This window comes from Colletotrichum acutatum, assembly GCF_030867785.1.
Source record: "Colletotrichum acutatum strain CBS 112980 chromosome Unknown BDZ83scaffold_30, whole genome shotgun sequence".
Taxonomy (NCBI): Eukaryota; Fungi; Ascomycota; class Sordariomycetes; order Glomerellales; family Glomerellaceae; genus Colletotrichum; species Colletotrichum acutatum.
This window is the reverse complement of record NW_026849024.1, coordinates 353,511-374,864: the sequence shown is the minus strand read 5'-3', so window position 1 is coordinate 374,864 and position 21,354 is coordinate 353,511. Positions and strand designations below refer to the sequence as shown.

The 21,354-nt window shown below is 53.7% G+C and overlaps 5 protein-coding genes across 5 annotated transcripts; 3 read left to right on the top strand and 2 right to left on the bottom strand.

Annotated features, from left to right (window-relative positions):
- Positions 1-1,374: 1,374 nt before the first annotated feature.
- BDZ83DRAFT_750672 (cellulase) lies at positions 1,375-2,919 on the top strand (the record flags this gene model as incomplete). Its single annotated transcript, XM_060513947.1, has 1 exon — positions 1,375-2,919. The coding sequence occupies one exon, from the start codon at positions 1,375-1,377 to the stop codon at positions 2,917-2,919; it is 1,545 nt and encodes a 514-aa protein (XP_060366814.1).
- Positions 2,920-3,873: 954 nt separating this feature from the next.
- Positions 3,874-6,851, top strand: BDZ83DRAFT_253420 (CRT10-domain-containing protein). Its single transcript, XM_060501945.1, has 4 exons — positions 3,874-4,242; positions 4,359-4,577; positions 4,654-5,372; positions 5,427-6,851. The coding sequence occupies exons 1-4, from the start codon at positions 4,156-4,158 to the stop codon at positions 6,820-6,822; spliced, it is 2,421 nt and encodes an 806-aa protein (XP_060366813.1). The 5' UTR covers positions 3,874-4,155; the 3' UTR covers positions 6,823-6,851.
- Positions 6,852-8,533: 1,682 nt separating this feature from the next.
- BDZ83DRAFT_729418 (uncharacterized protein) lies at positions 8,534-10,212 on the bottom strand (the record flags this gene model as incomplete). Its single annotated transcript, XM_060512819.1, has 4 exons — positions 9,779-10,212; positions 9,408-9,547; positions 8,865-8,952; positions 8,534-8,655 (listed from the first exon to the last, which is right to left on the bottom strand). Exons 1-4 carry the CDS (start codon positions 9,999-10,001, stop codon positions 8,534-8,536), a joined length of 573 nt encoding a protein of 190 aa, XP_060366812.1. The 5' UTR covers positions 10,002-10,212.
- A 4,143-nt stretch (positions 10,213-14,355) lies between these two features.
- Positions 14,356-16,014, top strand: BDZ83DRAFT_574007 (ammonium permease; the record flags this gene model as incomplete). Its single annotated transcript, XM_060504670.1, has 3 exons — positions 14,356-14,425; positions 14,496-15,419; positions 15,479-16,014. 3 exons carry the CDS (start codon positions 14,356-14,358, stop codon positions 16,012-16,014), a joined length of 1,530 nt encoding a protein of 509 aa, XP_060366811.1.
- A 3,695-nt stretch (positions 16,015-19,709) lies between these two features.
- BDZ83DRAFT_718320 (alpha/beta hydrolase) lies at positions 19,710-20,945 on the bottom strand (the record flags this gene model as incomplete). The annotated part of the gene is made up of 2 exons (XM_060512055.1): positions 19,710-20,824; positions 20,879-20,945. The coding sequence occupies 2 exons, from the start codon at positions 20,943-20,945 to the stop codon at positions 19,710-19,712; spliced, it is 1,182 nt and encodes a 393-aa protein (XP_060366810.1).
- Positions 20,946-21,354: the final 409 nt, after the last annotated feature.

The following is a 21,354-nucleotide window of genomic DNA, read 5'->3' as shown; positions in this document are numbered from 1 at the left end:
GTGGGTGGGATTATGGGATAAGCCCGCCCGGAAGATGCGGAATGGTCGGGGTTTTCACGAGTGATGCGAGGAGCAGTAGCGGAGGGGGGCCAAACAAGTCTCAGGAATCGCATTGGAGCGAGCCATTGATCAAGTGCCATGTCATCCAATTCCATTGCATCCCAATGACTTCCGCTCCGGCTTCTTCGGAGGGACCCAGGTCTTGACTCTTGCTAGGCTTATGTGATGTAAGCGGGAAGTGCAGATTGATTGTTCGGGCGGTGGACGGACTTTTTCACTCATCTGCCCATTCTTTTGATTATAAGTAGATTGGGCTTCCAAAAGGGAAGGGATTTTTCATGGACGAGTGCAGCACCTGTTCTTACACTTTGTGTCAAATCTTCTCCGCATCTCTACTGAGAGACCTTGACCGAAACGTGTGCATGACTTCTGAGGACGAGGCATCAACAACGACGAACTGTTGATCATAGCTTACACCACAAGGACAGCCACATCAAGTTATCGTTTCAGATATTGAACCGACTGGGGTTTTGAATTCACTTGATCCAAGCCATCACGAAATACGAAACAAAAGAAAAACGTTTATTCCAGCATCAGAATTGTCGACGATTGACGATTGTACACGGTACTGAGGTTATGGCCTGAAAGTTGGGCGGAATCGAATAACATACGGAAAGCGAAAACCACGGAAGGCAGCGGAACCTGGCCGAGAAGCAAAACGAAAAGGGAAGGGAAATCAAACAGAAAGTGAACAAAAACCTATCAATACCGCCAAGACGGAAACGGCCTGACGTCTATAAGGGCTGTGCGCGTATTCGGTGTGAGCAATTCACCGGACGACATCAAAACGAGACGAAGAGGGGAGGTCACGAAGAAACGAAAGGAGCGGTCCGAACATCGAAGCATTGCGTTCCCGAGCACGTGGCCGGACATTCTTATATCTTACTTGAGCTAAAGTCTCTCAAGGATATCAAAAGGCAGAAACACCTCGTTGTAGAGGGAAAGGGAAAGCGAAAGCAAAAGCAAAAGCAGTAACAGAAAACGCACAGGTTTAAGGTGTGTGAGGTCATCTTGCCCGTTTGTTAGGTTATCGGCATCGTCGGGACAAGCTCTGCAGTCTGCACCCCCCGTCCGTCGTCCGTCGGATTTGAGGCTTTGTCCTTGCAGCAGGGCTGGCGCTGGAAAGGGACTAGTGTAGTCGACCCGGCTTGACACCACCACCTCCCGCACAGAGCCCACCGCTTCCCGATCCCGCCAAGGGGAGCCTCTCCGAGGACTCACCTCAGCCCTCAAGGTGGTAACACCGGACCCCACTGATTGGACCACAAGTTCCATGACCCCAGGCTTATCGCTTATCTTATCGGAACATTAGTGATGCCGTTTTCCGAGATCTTCAAGCTGAACCCCGGCACGCCGGCCAGGGTTTGGCGCTGGAGCGCGGGACGTCCCCAACCTGGGACGCCGATTGATGACATCGAGCAACCGAGCACTCCGCCAGCTAGAGGTGGTGTCTACCTCCCGAGCATAGACAATTCTGCGACAACTGAAGATCATGGAGCCTCCTCCACCGGCCTCTTTTTCCGCAAGATCTCAACCTCACCCCAGCCCTCTTCACCAACAACAACAACAAATTCGAGATTAAGAAGGAGAACCTGCCACATCGGCTTCGTCAGATTCTCTTCCTTTAGAATGTTCCTCATCCTCTCCCTCGTCTTCCTCGGCGGCTACGTCCACTACCTGTGGAAAGCAGAGGCCGCTCTCGGTGTCCCCTGGGTGCCCGACCCGGAGGCCCAGCTGTTCCAGCAGCGGCCCCTCTTACCTCCGGCCCAGCAGACCAGCATTGACACGTACTCGCTGCCGCTGCACACAAAGGGCCGAGACATTGTCGACGAGGAGGGTCGTCGCTTCAAGCTCCTGTCCGTCAATTGGTACGGCGCCAGCGACGAGCTCAACATCCCCGGCGGACTCGACGTCCAGCACCGCGACGTCATTGCGCAAACCATTCGCGGGCTGGGCTTCAACAGCGTCCGCCTGCCCTACAGCGACGAGATGGTCATCACCGACCCCCCAATCCCGGCCGAGCTGGTCGCTGCCAACCCGGACCTGATTGGTCTCAAGGCCCTCGACATCTTCGAGGCCTGCGTTACAGCGCTGACGGACGCGGGCATCGCCGTCATCGTCAACAACCACATCACGCACTCGACCTGGTGCTGCGGCGCCGACCCCTGCGACGCCCACTGGGCCAACGACCACCTCGGCCCGCTGTGCCGCATCAAGCAGACCGAGGAGGACTGGATCCAGCACTGGGAGAAGATCATGCTCCGCCTCGTCGACAACCCGGGCGTCATCGGCGTCGACCTGCGGAACGAGGTGCGCGGCGTGTGGGGCACAATGACCTGGGACAAGTGGGCCACGGCGGCCGAGAAGGCCGGCAACAGGCTGCTGGAGATGAACAAGGACTGGCTCGTCATCGTCGGCGGCACGGAGTCTGGCAACGACCTCACCGGCGTCGCGAAGCGGCCCGTCGTGCTCGACGTGCCCGACCGCGTCGTTTACTCGGCCCATGTGTACGCCTGGTCTGGCTGGGGCAGCCTCGAGGGCCGGTACTCGAAGCGGGCGTACGCCTCCTTTGTGAAGGCCATGCGGCACAACTGGGCCTACCTCGTCGAGGGCGACGTCGCGCCCGTGTGGGTGGGCGAGTTTGGCGCGCCGCACCAGCCCAGCATCGGCGATGCGAATTACTGGAATAACTTGCTGCGCTACCTCAAGGTCATTGACGCCGATTTCGGGTACTGGGCCGTCAACCCGCGCAAGCCAAAGGATAACGTCAAGGAGACGTATGCGCTCGTCGAGGACGACTGGGTCACGCCCGTGCTGGATTACCGGATGAAGGACATGGTTGAGATTATGAGGGCGTAGTGCGCTCCGCAGTTTTGGCTGGGTGAAGAGGTGTGCCTGCTAGAGTCGCGAATTGAGGAGCTCTTGGCGACAATGTGTATTTGATGACACGAAAGATGGAAAAATGTTTCTTTTTTTCTATTACTCTCCCCTAATGGCGTTTCACGGAATGGTTCTTACTATAGGCACTTTGGTTTATTCCCTGGGAGTGCCAGCTTCGGATACCCGGCTTTGGTCAGGCACGAGCTAGACGGTCACTGACGGTTATGTCATAAAAACTGGCGAATATAGCCATACGTTGGGATTAGGATGACAGTTTTGATACAAGCAATTGGATTCATGAATAGCTACGCAGTCAATGAATGAGGAGTCCCTTGGATGAGTTCTCGGTCCCTTTCTCGTCCTGTGTGGGGCATTCGCCGTAGATGATACGAGGCATTGTTGCTATGAACTGGCATGTCTGCGCTGATCATGTTAGTCCACGTGGTTTAGTCTCCGATGGCCATGATGATGAGAACATGGGTCGGATGGCACGTCCGTGGCCTTGATGCTTTATCCGTCTTTTTGCCTGGAGATACGACCATCGTCCGTGACCAGAGAACATTCATCGACACTACTCTATGAGCCCTGGTGATAGAAGCTTGCGGATAGGTACCTTACATTTGTTCTGGTAGCTGGAATGTTTCCTCCCCGCAAAACGTGCTCGCTGAAACAATCGACCCCTCCTCTCCAGACAAGCAATCCAGCAAGGTGATCCCAGCACCACCTCATTCCCTCAGTGAAAGCTTCCGTTATCGATAAAGCAATGGAATGGGAGATGCAGGTGCCACCAAACCTCCGGCTCCCGTCATCAGGCCATCACCTTATCGATAACCGCAAATTAAAGTGGAACCACACCCCTCAGTGGGTGTGCCGCCGCGCGCGTGAGTTGGAGCCCGTGGGAGGTCCCGGAGGGCGGTGGTGTGGGTGGGTTGACGACAAACGGCCAGAGGGAAGCTGCGGATGAGCTGCGGCGGGGGGAATGAGGAGAGGGCCATTCTCCAGACCTCACCTTCCACCCAACCTTCCTTCTTCGCGCAGCAAAACACACTTTTTCGATCGTCGCAAAAAGGCAGTGTATTTTCTTCTTTTTTTTTCCGTCGGAAATAGGCAAAGCCTCGAAGATTCTATACATTGACAAATCGACACACAAAGGGGAGGGCGGCTCGTATGTTGCGCGCGAGGCGAAAGGGAGAGAAAGACTCCAAGGTGCGGTAGATGGCGGGCCAACAGGGTCAGTATCATGATCGCGGCTTCCGCGAGGCTGTGTTGGGGAGGTGTCAGGTCCAGAACTGTGTCGATCGGGTACGTACGACGCAACTTCGCTTCCTTTGCAACTCTGCTTTTGTTTCTTTGGGGCAACGCGAGAGGCCTTTGTAGCTTCTCTAGTATCGACTTGCATGCTGACTCTACTTTCTTAGTTTGGCGACGGAGCTATCGAAGTAATCCGGCAACGCGAGCGCGACCACGTCAACGGCATCGAGAATGACACCCTTGTGCAGGGCGTCCCGTCTGACCAGATTGTAACGGGTGTCGAGGATGAGGATGCGGGCAGCTCACAACCAATGTCCTTGGAGAGGAAGATACCGAAGACGCCGTACTTTAGGAACAACCTGACAGCTCTATCGCAGAGATACAATGTTGGCCCTCTCCTTCCCGCTTCGTCGGATGCCGTAAGGAACGTCCATTTTGCTAACGGACCCCCTTTTTTCCCAGCTTTACTTCGCTGCGTATGAAAACCGAATCTTCGTCTATCGCCCCAAGGGCATCCCGAAACAGGCACTACCTCGAGAGCCGAACCTCATTTTAGCCACGAAGCCTGACAAGATCGCGCGACATATTGGAGGCACGCTGAATTTACGCTTCCCCCATCAGATCAACCACATCGCTGTCGGGTTTCTCGGGAGAGAGGAAATCCTCGTTTCGGTCTACGACGATGGGTCGGTTTTCGCGTACTACATCCGGAAGATTGCAAGGTTCATTGAGCGCGTAGCGTCTGGTTGTCGAGAACCAAATCCGTTGCCGACGTACTTCCTCCGCGAGAACGTGGGTATTTCGGCATGGGGCATCGCGATTCATCAAAAGTCGCGGCTCATCGCCATTAGCTCCAACAAGCGGGAAGTGACCGTGTTCGCCTTTGGGCTCTCCCGCTTGCCCGAGGATATGGACTGCCATGCGAGACATTTGGATCACTGCGAAAGATCAGTTCTCAAGAGGAAACGAAATTGGAGGATTTGCATACCCCTGGGTGAAGGGGGTCACAACATCCCCAATCTCTCTCTCTGGGATGACCATCAGGGCTACGCTGAGAAGGTTGTTGCGAATGATATCTACGGAACGACCTGGATCTTGGACATTTGGAAGGCCGGAACGGCGCCGTTCAAGATATCGCACAGAGCTAACGTCCAGGGGCAATGGGCTTTCCGTAATCCAATGTAGGCCTTTGTCGGACACTTTCATGTCACTCACGTTTGCTAATCCAATTTCAGGGGCTGGGGCGTCATTGTCCTTCCGTACGAGAGTTTTTTGCCTGCACGATCAGTGACAGACCTTCTGGGCATGGAGGAGTCAGACATCATGAACGCAAAAAACTCCCACGCTGGGCGATGGATCGAAACCCAACGGGGCCTCCCTCGCATTCGCGATCATCCTGCGGAGCCGATTGCTCAACGCATGCCTGAACCGGAAGCGTTTGGTCATCACCACGGAGCGGCATGGTTCCAGCATCAACAGCCAGGTTTCCTAGCTGCAATACTGAATAATCAGCAGTTTCTCGGACTTCCGGCGCCTCCACCGCCGCCGCCCCCTCCCCCTCCTCCGGCACCAGACGACAATGCCAATAATGCAGACGGTGGTATTGTGCCTCCTGCGAATGCCATCGCGCCTCCAGGCGCCCCAGCGACACAGAATGCGGTTCTGTTCACCCCGGATCATGAAGACGATGACGAAGACGGATGGAGCGAAGAGGAAGAAGAAATTCCGGTCGCAGCATGGGACGATATGTCTTCTGCTTTTGATAGTGAAGACGATGAAGTGGGTGGGCCCAACGGGCAGGATGCGAACGAGATTGTCTTCATCGAGGAGGCGCTTTCTGCAACGGAAGAGAATGTTGGGTCTGGTGAGGGCATGACGCAGATTGCGCCGCCTGAGATGCTTTCAAGCTTCTTCAAAAACACGCCGAACTACGATATGAGCGAATTCCAGTCTTCCTGGTTGGACATGGTCTATACGCCCCACGATGGCAAAACGTACGTAGCCCCGACGACTGTCATTGGACGCCTCCAGTATCTTCGTCGACCCCTGGTAAAGAACCGAAACACAAAGGAGCAGGACAGGAACGCCCTCGAAGAATTGGGCAGCCGGTGCTGCATCTTGCGGACTTACGAAGAGGACATTGAGATGCGCAGCATCAACCCGGATGACGGCGCGGCGGTCTTCTGCAAGGACCCGATCAGCTGGATGTACCCCCCTCACCCCTTACTGCAGCATTCCGAGCGGCTCAACATGATTCTTCACATCCCGGAGCTGTCGCTGGTGGTGATCGGATCCGCCATGGGCCGGGCGATATTGCTGACCCCGACGCGCTCGCGCTACCATATCCAGGGGAACGGGTATGAGCTGAAGCAAGGGTTCCGGATTGACCGGGTTCTGCCGACGCTTTCGGACGAAAAGGCAGGACGCCGGCCGCCTCGGGGGCTCTATGGCATCGCTGCTGGTCCGGTTCAGGAGGGCGGCGCGAGGGGGTGTTTACTGCGCGCCGATGATGCAGCTATGCCGTCGCCTGCGTCGAGACGTTACAGGCTTATGCTCCATTATCGGGATCATAGTATTTTGAGTTACGAGATTAGTCGGGATGATAAGAATGAGCACGTTCTCATCTTTTGAGAAGTCGTTATTTTTCGCTTCTCAGGTGGCGGGGAGGACGGTCAAGGGCATTCATTCATCAAATACGCTGCAGGCCTTGAGAGTTATGCATTTTCTCTACGGACATGATGATGGCGTTTTCTTGAGGCATTTCAAAGTTTTCTCCTTTTCTCCTGATACCCGGCCGAGTGAACTCCCCTCTCTCTTCATGGCTTTCCCTCACGGAAGAGGGGAAACTCTTAGCAAAAAGACAGCTAGGCTTTTTGAAGAATACGACGAATATTAACAGTTGAAACGTATGTAATGATTTCATACTCACTGGCGACCGATCTTCTCATTTATAGTGGCCGGTAGGGAGAAGGGATTAAAGAGTACTACCGGGGGTGAGGACCGCACTGCTGAGGTTTTAGAGGGGTATGGAGGTTATCTTGCTAGGTCTCTCTCACGCATTCTCTTTCCAAGTGCAATGTGATATCCTTACTTGATCATAGCTCAAACGATACCCAAACTTTGTCGTATGTATCCTGAGCTGTAGTCATGGCGAAGGTCACTGATGCTTGAGATGAGATCATCTGTGGATGATGTACCTGTCGACCAAGGTGAAGGTCTACCTCTCTTTCGTCCTAGGTTCTTACTTTTCATGTTCCTTGTAGCGGAAGCTTGTTCGAGGTTATCGTATTCTTTTCTCCTGAGGATTTCGTCTTCGTTTGTAAAGTATGGTGTGTAAACGGTCTTGCCGGCTTGGAGTAAGCTAAATGTAAACGGGACCGGGAGCTAGGTTGGAAGGTGGTGACGGCTGGTGTACTTCATCAAGGAGAAGATGAAGTTCGCATCGTTTGGTGAAGCTCACGGGATGTGGATGAGTATACAAATCTGCTTTGCCGTCTCTGTGCTGCCGCGAAAGGACGGCTCTCGGGAGTAAGATTTGATGGGGGACTTATTGGACTTCCCCTCTGGCGTGGAGACTTTAGTTGGGAACTATGAGTAGCGCGTTATGTGTGATAGAATACTAGGCGGTATGTGTGATATGATAGAATATTAGGCGGCGGTTGATGCGTTATGACACAAGGGGGTACGGGTTCGAAGAGCTCTGCATTCGTGAGCTCGTTTAATTGAAGAACGGTTCTTCTGAAATCCAGGATATCATATCCATCGAGGCCCGGGTCACCTGTTCCTCGCCGTAAGTATATGTGAATCAATGCTCGGACAAGGATCATATCTTCTAAGTCAACACGTAAAAAGCTCTTCTTCCTGAGGGTGAGTAGAAGTAACACCAGGCAATGTATTTCCCATTCGAGGTGGTTAGCAGATGATATTCTGAGCAGGCCGTTTCGCGTATCAGTGGACCAACCTGCAACCACGATAAAGCAGATATGTGCGGTCAGGGAACAATCAACCATATACGCATCATATGTCAGAGCCAGGAAAGAAAGTCGCCCCGTAGTCTGACATCGCTGCTGACATTGACTGTATTCAAGTTTGTATACGCGGCGTATGCTCGATAGTTAAAGCTGACATTTGTCCATTGGTCAAGGTACTGTCTTGTAAATAGAAGCCACATGTTCCGTATAAAAGCAGAATGCATAACTCGGCACGATTGAGATGTAAGAGACAAACCGAGCAGATCTACACGATCTTGCTGTTCGTCTAACTCGGCTCATCCCCGTAGTCCACTGACAGATTCATACCGGTCTTTTTGAAGACTCTGGCCATTTCCAAACAAGTACCTTACCTAGGCAAGAGCCCCAACAGGTCTAAATATAGCACGCACTTCATCCAGGCACTGTTTCTCTAGCGCCGGGAATGGCATAACGCGTCTCTGCGGCTCTCGCATCAACATCAACTTGCCCCAGCCTGTATGAATGCACTCACTCAGCCAGCACAGAGCGTGGCCACAGCAAATGCGGAGAAAGTATGGTTGAGAGGCGTGTCAATCAGATACAACGTTGAAGTCGCAGGAAATACCTGGAAACGTTCGTGTACGATGAGATCGTAGAAACGTCGAGCGATGGTCAGATATGCCATAAGGTGTATCGAAGTAGTTCAGGGTGAAATCGACTTACCCTTGCACACCACTTTAGAAGTTCTAGCAGATGACATGTCCCAAGACAGCCATCGATGGCTTTGGTACGAGTCCTTTCCGTTGTCATTCTAAAGGGATTAGTGACCGTAGAGCTTCCGGAGAGATATCGAGGATTCCAAAGTAGACCTAGTTTATCTGACACAAAACGCTCCCACACAGATAGCTAACTCCTGGCTAGTATTCAGCATGCAAGACTTTGATCAAGACTTTGAGGTGCCAAAGGCATGTCATGATACAGATGTAATGCAGAGGAAAAGACCATCATTCGGCCCGGTCCCTTGAAGGAATCTCCCTGTCGCATCATCAGACATCCCAGAGGCCTCGTGACGAATCACGGCTTGCAGTCTTGGCATATCCTTTTGTAACCATAGACCCGTGCTAGTCATCAAACGGTGAGTCATCTAGATCAATGTGTTCTTCTGACAAGCTGGATCTCGTCCAGAGAGTGGCTGACCAAAGCTTGAACGTAGCTGTTACCCCCTTAGACAGCCCGCAGCATACAGTGTGAATGATCGCGGAGTACCCTCGAGCGTATGCGCTCAGAAGGTTGCACCGCGTAACTTGCTGCATCACCCGGAATGCTCTTGTCCATAGTATCCTGATCGGTAGACTTGACCAAGATATCTAGAGCATTCATAAAGACCGAGTACACTAGGTTAACACCTAATATCATAAAAGCAGGACCATTGATAAAGAGGGAAAACTTTGTAGTATCTGCACTCTCCGCCAGAAATTTTCCAGAGCGCAGACTCCTGATGACATACAAGCCATGCGCGATGCCAATCTGAGCCGATAGCTGCCCCAAACATAGATAGGCTATCACGGATTCTTAATCTTTGCCGAGTCCGCCTGGGCGTTTGGCCAGGAGACATGGAAGTCAAACCGTGGACTTACACGCGCCATCGCTGTAACATCTTCGTTCGGAAAACTCTCCATGCTGTGGAGCAGGTCTGATGTAGCACTCACGCCCTGCGTCTAAAGTGGTCAAGATGCAGGACGATGTCGAGTTGATCATGAGCAAGGAGCCGAACTGATTGCTTGCACTCTTGTACGCGTGCAATGCCATCAGCCGGTGGATTGAAGCTTCTCCTGATTGCACCAAAAAAAAGCGTCTCATCTAGGTCTCCGTACTCCCATAATACGGTGGAAGTCTCGTCACTTTCCAGACCGATTCAACTCCACACGACTCATACAAAACCACGGAGTCACCTCAGAAAAAGACCCATCTTAACCGAGCCATCAAAATGCAACACAGGTTCGACTTACCTGAACCTCATATCCGTAGAATCCTTCTAGAAGGAGACCACAATAGGGGATGGCCGAGAAAGAATGAAAGCCCACGGCCTTCGGCCGGCCCGAGCGGGTCCACTTTGACTACCGGAAAGGAGCGAACGCCTCCGAAGTGGATCCCTATCCCGCTAGTGGAGAAGGAAAATGACATTTTGCTCTGACAAAACGACCGGGGTCCCGATTGGCTCATCTGGGCGCTGATAAGGCTAAGGTTTAGCGCAGGTCGACTGGCGCCGGGAACAGGGAATCTCTTCTCTTGGATGACCGGCGTCGCTAGGATGAGAGGGAGAGGCACACGCACACCACATATTGGACGTCATCTTTTTTTTTATTTTTATTTTTTTTATCATCGGTTGCCCCCCAACTTCTGGGTCGTGATGCCCACATGTCGGGTGGTTTCAAGTAGGCGGACGTCGTCCTGAACTGGGCAATAGTTGGGTTCTTCTCGAACACGATCACCGCCGCGCACTTAGTACAGAGGCCCCCGTCTCAGGAGGTCGGGGCCGGCAGTCAGTAGCAGAAGATTTTGGGGACCAAAGCTGGGGTGCAGCAGTAAGGTATCGGAGGGGAATAGCGCGCGATAGGGCATGATGCTCCAACGCGATGACATATGCTCATGCAGCGATTTGATGCAGATAATCGCGAAGCGTTCGACTGGTCGCGCGGGAGCTTATCAGGTTCGATGGGTGAGGCGGACGTCACCAATATGCGAAATCTCCAGTCTACCTAGCTCATCGCATGTTTTAATGCGCAACGTGTCTGGAGAATGTCATTGTTTGAGGCGCTTATCCGGTGCAATGAGCGTCTTTCTGATGGTCATGTCAGTAGCTTGATTTGGAGGCACGCCTCTGCTGATCTCGAACACCTCCCAGGTTTTCCCACCTCTAACGGATACAGGCGTGGCGACCGAAGAGCTTAGTGGGCCGTGGCCATCGTTTCGGTAAGTGTTGGAATCGATCTCAGCCCATGATGCTACTCGTCCCAAACGTAAGGATCACAACGGCAGTTCAAAGCCAGTGACTGTAGCATGAGTGCCGGAAGACAGTACATCCCGCGCTTGAACTTCCAAGACTCGATAGTCGTCGTCCAAAGATTGGAGACTTAAAGGGCGTCAATAATGTTAGGGATTGGTCGAATAGATTCAAAAGCAAACGTATCCGCGCCTGGTAGAGATGCAGCCAAACAGATAGCGTTGATTCGAGCTTCCGGAGCGCCCCAGCCTGGGATCTACCACGGTGGAGGAAGCCAAGTTTGAAGGACCCTCTGCGTTCTCCGGTTCCCTTGGGTGCTGGAGTCTGGATGCGATGCCCCTCGCGAACTTGGCCCTCAAGTGTTAGCAAGCGGTTGCCAGGCTGAAGACTAATGGATTTCAACCCCCACAACGAGAGGCGCGTCTCCGAACGTGCGATGGGTCCAGCAAGCCGATTTCTTCCTTAACATGTGCCGAAAACGGAGCTGCATGAACCAGAACCCTCAACGGGCACGGGTGAAGAACTGTATCAATTTTTCAAGAAAAGAAATTTGGTCAGTTGTTGGAGTCGCCCAGAAGTCATCCTCGTGTTGTAATACAACTTGACCTAGAGCATTCAAATCATGCCACAACAATGTTGGAGCTAGTAGAAAAGTCGCGGTAGTCTCGCTCGATTGAAATGACGGTACGCGCCACACCAAAGGTTATCTCTGGCTCTGGCAGATTAGGCTGTCAGTTGGCGTCAACATGGATGAAGAGTCTTGTCAGGAACGCATGGCCGATCTCGCCGGCCGTCCGCCTCACAGCGTCTTGTCTGAAGTTGAGGCGCAGGTGGGCACTGGGGATCATGTCCTCATGGTGGTGGGTGGGCTGGCTTCAGTCATTGGTCGCGAGGTCGGCACCACTCATCGCGTGTGCTAAGTGAGACAAATCGTAGTGTATCATTCTAGAGTACCGCGATACGGACTGTGCTCGAGCAAGGGCAGTGACCGAATTTCTGGGAGCAAACCCCGTCAGCAAATGCCAATGCTGAAAAGCAAAGTCGTGCCTTACGATAAGGTCGAGACATGGTCTGTCCTGATGAATAGCTGAGATTTGGGGGTTTGGGGGTGGAGGACGCCACGGGCAATGTCGTGAAGAGGATTGCCCCATTGGGGCAATTTCACTGAAGAAGAAAGGGAGCGAGGGATTTGGGGGGATCCCAGGCCGACACCCCCGAATCCCACCATCGTGAGGTCTTGTCCCGCCTGCATCGATGGAGGGTGTCCGGGTGGGTCGAGTGATTGCCGGACTGCTGGGCCGTGAAGCTGCAGGGGGGAGGGGGGAGGTGACAAGCGTGGATTCTGGAAGAAGAGAGTGAGTGAGTGAGAGCATTTGCAAACTTGTGATGGAATTGGCTGACTAAACAGCCACAGTGAGCTCTGAGTGGACCAAAGGCATTTCTTTGATTCAGCCCAATTACTGTCCACCACTGACCGGTCCCGCTTGGGCTGCGCCTATCGCCTATCTTATCTATAGTTCTATCAAGCGTACCTTATCTAGGAGACTGGTCGTCCTTTCGGGTCAATGTTTCTTTTCGTTCATGATTGATTCAATGATGACAGCCAAGGACCGAGGATGATGGTTGGAACTTGGGGGAGACACGGAGGCAGCCAAGCGTGACTGTTGAAGCTGTCTCGATAGTTTCGATGGCTTGGCTTGGCAAGTTGTATTCTGGCTGTTGTATATTCGGCAGGAGTGGCAGTGTCGCAGCCGGTGAGGTATTTGTCGTGCCGGGACAGATATCGGCCGAGTGGAGGGTTGACCTGATTTCTGTTCATTGAGCCTGAACTTAGACCATCGAGTTGGTAGGCAGGAGTGCCGTGGGTGCACAGGGTGAAAGATCAGGCCAGTTCTGATATGGTAAATCGGCATCAGAAATTTGGTGATGCGAATGAGAGGAGACGAATATCATGGACAAGCTCGTGCCTCAAAGTCTCACATAAACACGTGTACTGAGTACTGACACGCACGTACGGTGCCTCCAGATAGACGGCGAGAAGGAGCCAAAGCAAATGCTTAATCACCCCAGACCCTATTACCTTTGAACCCACTGCCGTGGGCTGTAGTCTGAGAAGAATTGAAGCTTGCCTATCCGTACACCTGCATCATCGTCGTCGCCTCTGGCTACCTAGGGAAGGTAGACGGGTGTGCCTGCTTCAGCTCATCGATTCAGAGTGTGGTGTATAGAGACAGTACGTACTTTATCAGGACTAATGCGAATGACAACGATAGTGACATGGTGGCCGGCCGAGGAAGGCGTGGGGCGCGATAGGTGCAAGGACATTCCGCGGTACGTACCGATGCAAGTTCTACTTGTGGCAGGGGAGGGGCGTCTCTAGGCCAGGATTTCCCCCGAACGGCCGGGTCTGGCTGGCTTGCACTTGCCATGCTTTGCCCTCTTTGCCTTCTTTGCCTTGGGGCCCACGGGCATTGAGTTCGGGATAGAACGCTCAGTCAGGTTCAGTCTTTTCCCGCCTTCTTCCTTCTCTGTCTCTATCCGTAGTCCCTAGCGGAGGGAAAGCACCCACTTGATTCTCTCTCACTACGATGTATCCGTAGGTGCGTCCGCCGCACCATGCTTGTCCACTCACATGTCCATCATTTGCCCAACATGGCCCGTGTCGTGTCTCTTATCTGCCCGCACCAAAACTCACTTACACTTTCTTGTCTGTCAAGTCACCCATTGATTAACCCGTTGCCCAATGTCAAATGTCTACCGAGCAATGCCCTCCCCCATCCGCTCCCACAACGCCTCCTCCGTATGCGGATTGCCTACACTAGCTCCGCTGGCCCAGGCAATTACACCCCCAGACACGGCCAGGGATCACCGCAGTATTCCATGCTCCCTCTGCCGCAACCGCGTCCTTCTTGAAGCCACCCCTTCTCTTCTATCCTGTCTGGTGTTTTTATATATGATCCTACCTGTCCCTCTCATCCCGTTTTTGTCCGCCTGTTCGTTCTTCTTCACCCAGGCAATTCGTCTCATCTTGAACCCGACCTACCCTGGCCGTCGACAAACTCGTCCCAGCTCTGTCCATATTCGAGACAGCTTGCTCTTGAGAAAAAAAAATAATACTCTCTCATCCCCCCTCTCCTGACTCTTCTACGCCATCCAATCCTCTGGTGAACACCTCGCCCCAACCTCGATACCGCACACCAACCGCCCATCATGTCTTACACGCATACTGGAGCTCCCACGGAGTTCAATGGCACCAATGCCGATTATGGTGGTGATTCCAGTACGTCGAGTCAACCACCCGCAATAATTGGGGCTCGCCTCGACCGACTTTGATGCTAATCATTGAATAGCCACCACGAACCTGAACCAGTGGTACCAATCCGGTGACCAGTCTTACATTCTCGTCTCAGCCGCCATGGTCCTGCTCATGATTCCTGGCATCGCCTTCCTCTACTCCGGTCTCGCCCGCAGAAAATCGGCCCTCTCCCAATTGTGGGTGGTTATGATGAGCTTTTCAGTCATCGTCTTCCAGTGGTACTTCTGGGGTTACTCTCTGGCCTTCAGCGAAACTGCCACCAACGGCTTCATTGGTGATCTTCGACACTTTGGCCTCATGAAGGTTCTCGCTACTCCCTCCCAGGGCTCGCCTCTCGTTCCCGCCCTTCTCTACTCCTTCTACCAGATGATGTTCTGTGCCGTTACTGCCGCCCTCACTGCTGGTGCCACCGCCGAGCGTGGCCGAGTCATTCCCTGCATGGTCTTCATCTTCTTCTGGGCCACCCTCGTCTACGCTCCCGTCGCCTGCTGGGCTTGGAACGCCAACGGCTGGGCCTTCAAGTACGGTGTTCTCGACTACGCCGGAGGCGGCCCCGTCGAGATTGGTTCCGGCATGTCGGCTCTCGCCTACTCCTGGGTTCTCGGCCGTCGCAACGAGAGAATGATGCTCAACTTCCGTCCCCACAACATCTCCCTCATCACTCTCGGCACTATTCTTCTCTGGTTCGGCTGGTTGGGCTTCAACGGTGGTTCCGCTTTCGGTGCCAACCTCCGTGCCGCCATGGCTTGCTGGAACTCCTGCTTGACCGCCATGTTCGCCGCCATGACCTGGTGCCTTCTCGATTTCCGTCTGGCCAAGAAGTGGTCTCTTGTTGGCTGGTGCTCCGGCACCATTTCTGGCCTCGTTGCCGCTACCCCTGCCTCCGGTGTCATTACTCCTTGGGCTTCCATCATCCTCGGTGTTGTCGCTGGTGTTGCTTGCAACTTCGGCACCAAGAGTAAGCTCTTTTTTCTCGTGTCCCTTCAAGTGGATCACTGCTAACATGAATGTCTTTAGTTAAATTCCTCCTCAAGATTGACGACTCTCTCGATGTCTTCGCAGAGCACGGTATCGGCGGTATTGTCGGTCTCATCTTCAACGCCTTCTTCGCCTCTAGCTCGATCATCGGTCTCGACGGTGTTAACATGGGTGTCTCTGGCGGCTGGGTTGACGGCAACTACAAGCTCATGTACATTCAAATCGCCTACATTGTCGCCTGCTGCGCCTACACTTTCGTCATGTCTGCCATCCTGGCCAAGGCCATCGACATGATTCCCGGCCTGAAGCTCCGTGCTTCCGAGGAGGCCGAACTCCTGGGTATGGACGACGACCAGCACGGTGAATTCTCCTACGACTACGTCGAGGTTCGCCGCGACTTCCTTGCCTGGACCCCCCACCAGGCCGAGCCCGCCGGCGAGGGCAAGTTCATTCCTCAGCACGGAATTGAGGAGCACCAGCACATGGCCAACAACGGAGCAAGCAGTGGATCAGACGAGCCCAAGCCTGTGACGCCTCAAGGCGAGATCAGGAGCGAGAAGGCTCCTTCTCTGTAAAGAGGGCCCGTGCCACGAGGAAGAGTTGGCTACTTTGATTTGAATTTTTGGGTGCCATATGGGCTCCAAAAGCGAGGCGTTATTTACAGGATGGGATTGATCTAAAGCTGTTTTCCCTGTTGGAAGGATATCCCGCAAAATGCGAAGCGAGCAGATACTTTTTTTTTATTTGTTGTATAATACCCCATGGTATATCCGTAATGAGACGCCAAATAAACAGCGACTCTGATCTATTCTAAACGCTCAAGTATATTTCCTTTCAGGTGAAGAAATTTGACTGTGTGATGGGACGAAAGCATCGAGAGAGAGGAAGTTGTGCAGAGAGTGCATAGGGAGGGGGTGGTTACGATGAGGATGCATGCGGTGTTACCGAATGTCTCATCCTCCTGTACGACCGGAAAGGACGACCAAGAAGACACAGAGAGAGAACACAAAAACAGCGCACCACTTCAGTAAGTGTACATGCTTGGCAGAGCTGGATAGTTGCGGTCAAGTGTCACAAGTTTGTGGAATGTCAGGAAGGTTGTGCAAATGGGGGTGGAGGGTGAGGGGGAAAGGATCGAAACACGGCCATCAGCCTTGGCGCAAGCTCTATTTCTGCTTCTGGCATGTTTGATTCGTTGGCAAATCCGGCTACTGTAGTAGACATCAGGTCGTCGCCCGGGTCTTCCTGCTCACGCCCAGTCTCACTCTTGTCGAGTCGGCAGTGCGTCTCCCCTCTCGTCTCGACTCTTGTCTCGATCATTGAGTTTTGGGTTTGACTTTGTACACGCGACTCGAGGCACTGAGTCTTCCAGGCGGATAATTGGGCTACTGTTCCCCGGACGAGCTACGTTAATTTGCTGCTTGGGTTGCTTTGGTGCTCGTTTATTCGTTCCGTTTTGGCTACCAAGTCCGGTCGACCATGATTTGGTTAAGATTGGTTTGGTCAATTTGACTCGGAGACCGCGGATCCAATTGGTCCACTATCTCTCTGCCCAAATTGGAACGTTCATCTCGCGCATCTTTTGTCTCCTCCGTCGGCCGTCCTAAACGGCATGCATACGTATTCGTACGCGACTTGGATCCTTGGGATGATACTCCGAGTGGGATGATGTTCTGCATACATGCCCCGGGATACCGAACAGGATGTCTGTGTGCTCTGCTTGTGAACATCTTTCAGCTTCGGATAATGACTCTCGTTCTTGCTTTCCTGAGTTGACAGACCAAGCGCCGCGGCACAGTACCGGCAAGCCGACGTCGGCGCCAGCTCTAATGCTCTCGAGAAGGGCGCGACTATTTCCGAGCGGATGTAGACAACACCGTTACCGTTGGTAATCGAGGCAATTAATCATGAAGACATGTCGAAGAAGGGGGAAAGAGTACGTACTGCAACCTAGTGTAAGCGATCGGGAATTGACGCTTCACGGCCTTCTTTTCGAAGGGGGGGTGGGATCGTTGGATGGGGCGGCATCGTCAACTTGTCAAGGATCCCCCCATCGACATCGAGGCCCCTGTTGACGCACCCTTTTTTTTTCGCCCACGCTACCGACGTCGGGGGGGCTTGTCGCCTTAGTGAACCCCACCCACGGCCAAATGTCCAAGAGATAAGGAATTGAAAGCTGAGTGGGCGAACCGGCGGCGCGACCCCCAAAGTTGGTCTGCCCATCTGAGAAATATGTCCACTTTTTGGGAGCGTTCACGCCGTCGGAGCGAGCTAGTGGGATATACCTTAGTCGAGCATGCATCATGGGGGTTTGGCGGCTTGCATTGGGCGTCGGTTGATAAAAGGGCGCGCGGGTGAAGGGGGAGTTCGGAAGTGAGGAGACGGGGGGGATCGATATGGATACGAAGGCTGATTGATGCCGACAGTTCCTCTGGTTTCCTTATCTTTGCCTGGGAATAGGAGAACCGGGAGTGAAGAGAGATGGCGGTCATGCGAGCTGAAAGATTGGGAAAGAGGGAGACGTGGGAGAGATATCGGGCAAAGGTGGAAGAGGCGGAGAGAGACTCAGAGAAGGGGAGGCCGCAGAGGAGCAAGTGAGCGAGGACGGAGGGCGCCAAGTGGGAAATCGTTAGGCAAGAAAGGGCGGTGCCATGGGGGTCCAACTTTCAATGTCTTGGCAGGACCCAACGGGCCATACTGACCCATTGTCTAGGGGCGAGCACATGTAAAATGAGTACGAAGGCAGGAGAGGTAGTCGCGATGTCGAAATATGAAGTCATATTGAAGATGCGGCTCTTCGAGCTGGCTTCAAGCTTTTGCTGCACCCCAAGATCCAGCGGGCGCTCGACGGGACTTTTTTCTCCCTTTCCCCAGATCTCGGGAAGTGGTTCGTCCCCCTAGGGACCTAGGTACATGTCTAAAATAAAAATCTCCTAGATAAAGAAAAGAGTTGATCCTTCCCGTTGCGCGATGGCGATGCGGCAAAGGCAGAGGGAAACGCATCAAGGGCCCGGGAGTTTGGATCTTGCGCCCGCAAGAGGTGGGTTTTCGTGGTGGTTTGGCGGGCGTTGCGGGCGCAACGACATGTTGGCGTGCCTTCTGGGTGTGTGGTGTGGTGTGGCAGGTGCAACGGTCTGACTTGCGATAAGATAGGAGCACCTGCAGTCTGTAGATAAACCTGAATGGCTTACTTAAGGTACCTGCCTATCTAGGAGGTGCCTTGTGAGTGCCTTCCTCTACGAAAACTTCCATTGTCGACGTTGATTTAAACAACTACACACCTCCTCGCTCTACCCAGAGGCCTTGTCGGAGCCGTTGACGTCTTTCCGCCTTGGAGAGAGACAACATGTCGTCAAAGCAAGCCCCAAAGAGCCTCAATTCGGCTTTTGTGGAACGGGGGTTCGTTTCGGTTCGTCTTTTTGGGCTTCCCGCACCCGCGGGAACGGGAAACGAGATGAAAAGCCAGTGTCATGCTGGGCATGCTGGCGCTGGGCACGCGGCTCTTTGAGGAAAGGGAAATCGGTTACGCGATATTTACATGATGAAAACTCCCCAGTGGTGAGGGGAGATGAGGGGGGCCGCCGCTACCGTACCCCGAACGAACGTGCCAAAGTCTTGGCCTTTTTTCTTCTGGAGGCAGATCTTGTAGGGCGACGAATCGGCGAAGCTCCTGTTTTATTGCGACACGACTGGACGAGATTTCGAATTCCGTCTCTTGGTCTGCAATCGTTTCAACCTGTTCGGTTTGTCCTTTGTAGTCGAGTGTTGGCGGCAATTGACGCGGTGCATCCAGGATTTGGGGTATTCGGCCCCGGCTGTACCCTTACGACTACCCGCGGTATGCGCATCGTGACCTCGGTTCGAGACATCCTTGCCTCTTGGACATAGCCAATTCGGAATCGAGGGACTGGACTTATGGAACCGTCACAACGGGGCAAAGTTGTGCTGTTGCACGTCAGATGCTTCTTCTTGGAGTCATAGGAAAGTTCAACCGCGTCTGATACGACGGGATAAGTGCGCCCTTGCTTGCGAGTGCGTACAGGTGGCTGGCCAACAAATTGGCCCAACATCGGATCATCGACTAGGGCGCTAACTTACACGAGTCTTTCAGCCACGGATATGAAGGACAGACTTGTTATGTTCTCACGAGCGTATTCGACGAACGACGCGGCAACAATGGAACGAACAGAACGAGACGCCGTCGAGCACTTGGCATCTAATCTTCATCAAAACGCGGTGGTATCATGTGCATTCGATTATCGACAGAAAATCATATTAGACACTTTGACGCCCAACCCCTCATCCTCCGAGACGCGTCACCGATCATTTCGCACTCGGATTCGATCAAAATTCCATCATGGACCTCAGTTGCCGCTACTTCCAGCTGGACGTCCAACCCGGGATTCCGTCTCCTAACTGCCTCGGCAAAGGCCCGCGAATCGTCGCAGAACACCTCCTGCGCGCCAGCCGTCACGTATACTGACTTGGTGATGGTGTGAATATCCCCGAACCACTCCATGTCGCCATCTAGTGCCAGCGGTTTGTGCGGGTTCGTGGCCTGCTTCGCCGCGTGGTCGACGGCAAAGAGGTAGTCGTCAGCCTTGGCGACGATAGCAGCTGAGAGCATATCGACACGATGATTTGTTCGAAAAGAGAGGGCATCGGTGCGAAGCGTGAGGAAAGGGGAGACCAAGAACGTGCCGGCAAGGGGGCCACTTAGCCGAACAGGCTCGACGTCGGGGTGGGGACGGAGGAGATGGCAGAGCACCTGGGCTGCGAGGTTCCCGCCAGCCGAGTCGCCGCCGATGATGAGACTCTCTGGCGTGACGCCGGATCGAAGGAGGTGATTGAGGGCCGCCACGGCCTGCTGCAGCTGCGTCGGGTACGTAGCACCCGGGCAGAGGGTATATTGCAGGACCGCGACGGCGACCTCATCTCTGTTGATATCGCCGCGCTTGCCGTTGACGTAGCATTCCCAGCACCAGGTGAGGTGGCCCGGGGCCAACGGGGCGACGTACCCCCCGCCGTGGAAGAAGAGTACGAATTTGGAGGCTTTCTTGCGGTTGCCGAGCCACATGATGCTTCCGCTACCGCCGGCGGCTGCGACATGGTTGATATCGGCCTCGGTGCCGAGGGGCTCGACGTCCTGGTGCAGTCGGTCGAGGGCGGCGGTGTTGGCGTTCTTGGATTCTTTGGCTTTTTGCTTTGCGAGCCAGGCCGAGTAGACTTGCAGGGTCGGAGTGGCGAGGAATTGGATCTCACGTGGCTGGAAGACGCCCAGGACGATGCGGTAGGTTGCGGCCAAGAGCCAGAATCTCAGCGGGATGCCGCGGCGGATGGCGCGTGGTAGCCCGAGAGCTACGATTGAAAAGAGGGTAGGAAAAGCTGTTTTTCTTCGGTGAGTTCTACGTCATGTAGCTTGTCGATTGTGGTAGTTACCCAATAGTACATGAAAGACGAGGCCGATCTTCTCGAGAGGTCGGAGACCAGGTTGTGCTTGGGCCATGGCTGCTGATCTGATCCGAAAGGCCGGAGCCGAGTTTCTTGCTGACGTGAAAAGAGGAGTTAATAGCTAAGTCTTTCTAAAGAGTTTAGGTATTCTGGGGAGCAGCTGAAATAGGGCAGTTTGTAGCTTCAAAACGTGGTGCAAGTGCGTGCCGAGGTAGTCAAGTTTACTGAGCCAAGGTATAAAGCGGGGAGTTGCTGCACTGACGGACTCCGCGGCGGGCCGACATGGAGAACATAAAAGCCGTCCCAAAATATGGGGAAGTCAAGATTTATTTTCCCCGCCTCCGGCTATTCTCTCTTGGCAGGCTTTTGTGGAGGACGGACGTTGGAGTCATACGGAACCGCTCCAGAAAGCTGAACCGGGGGTTGCGTTCGGAACCATCCCGATGTGGGGCCCGGGATGGACC

Coding starts and splice junctions, on each gene's coding strand:
- BDZ83DRAFT_253420 (XM_060501945.1), top strand. CDS start 4,156: ATGGCGGGCCAACAGGGTCAGTATCATGATCGCGGCTTCCGCGAGGCT. Junction 4,243..4,358: donor TCCAGAACTGTGTCGATCGG/GTACGTACGACG, acceptor CTACTTTCTTAG/TTTGGCGACGGAGCTATCGA. Junction 4,578..4,653: donor CTCTATCGCAGAGATACAAT/GTTGGCCCTCTC, acceptor CTTTTTTCCCAG/CTTTACTTCGCTGCGTATGA.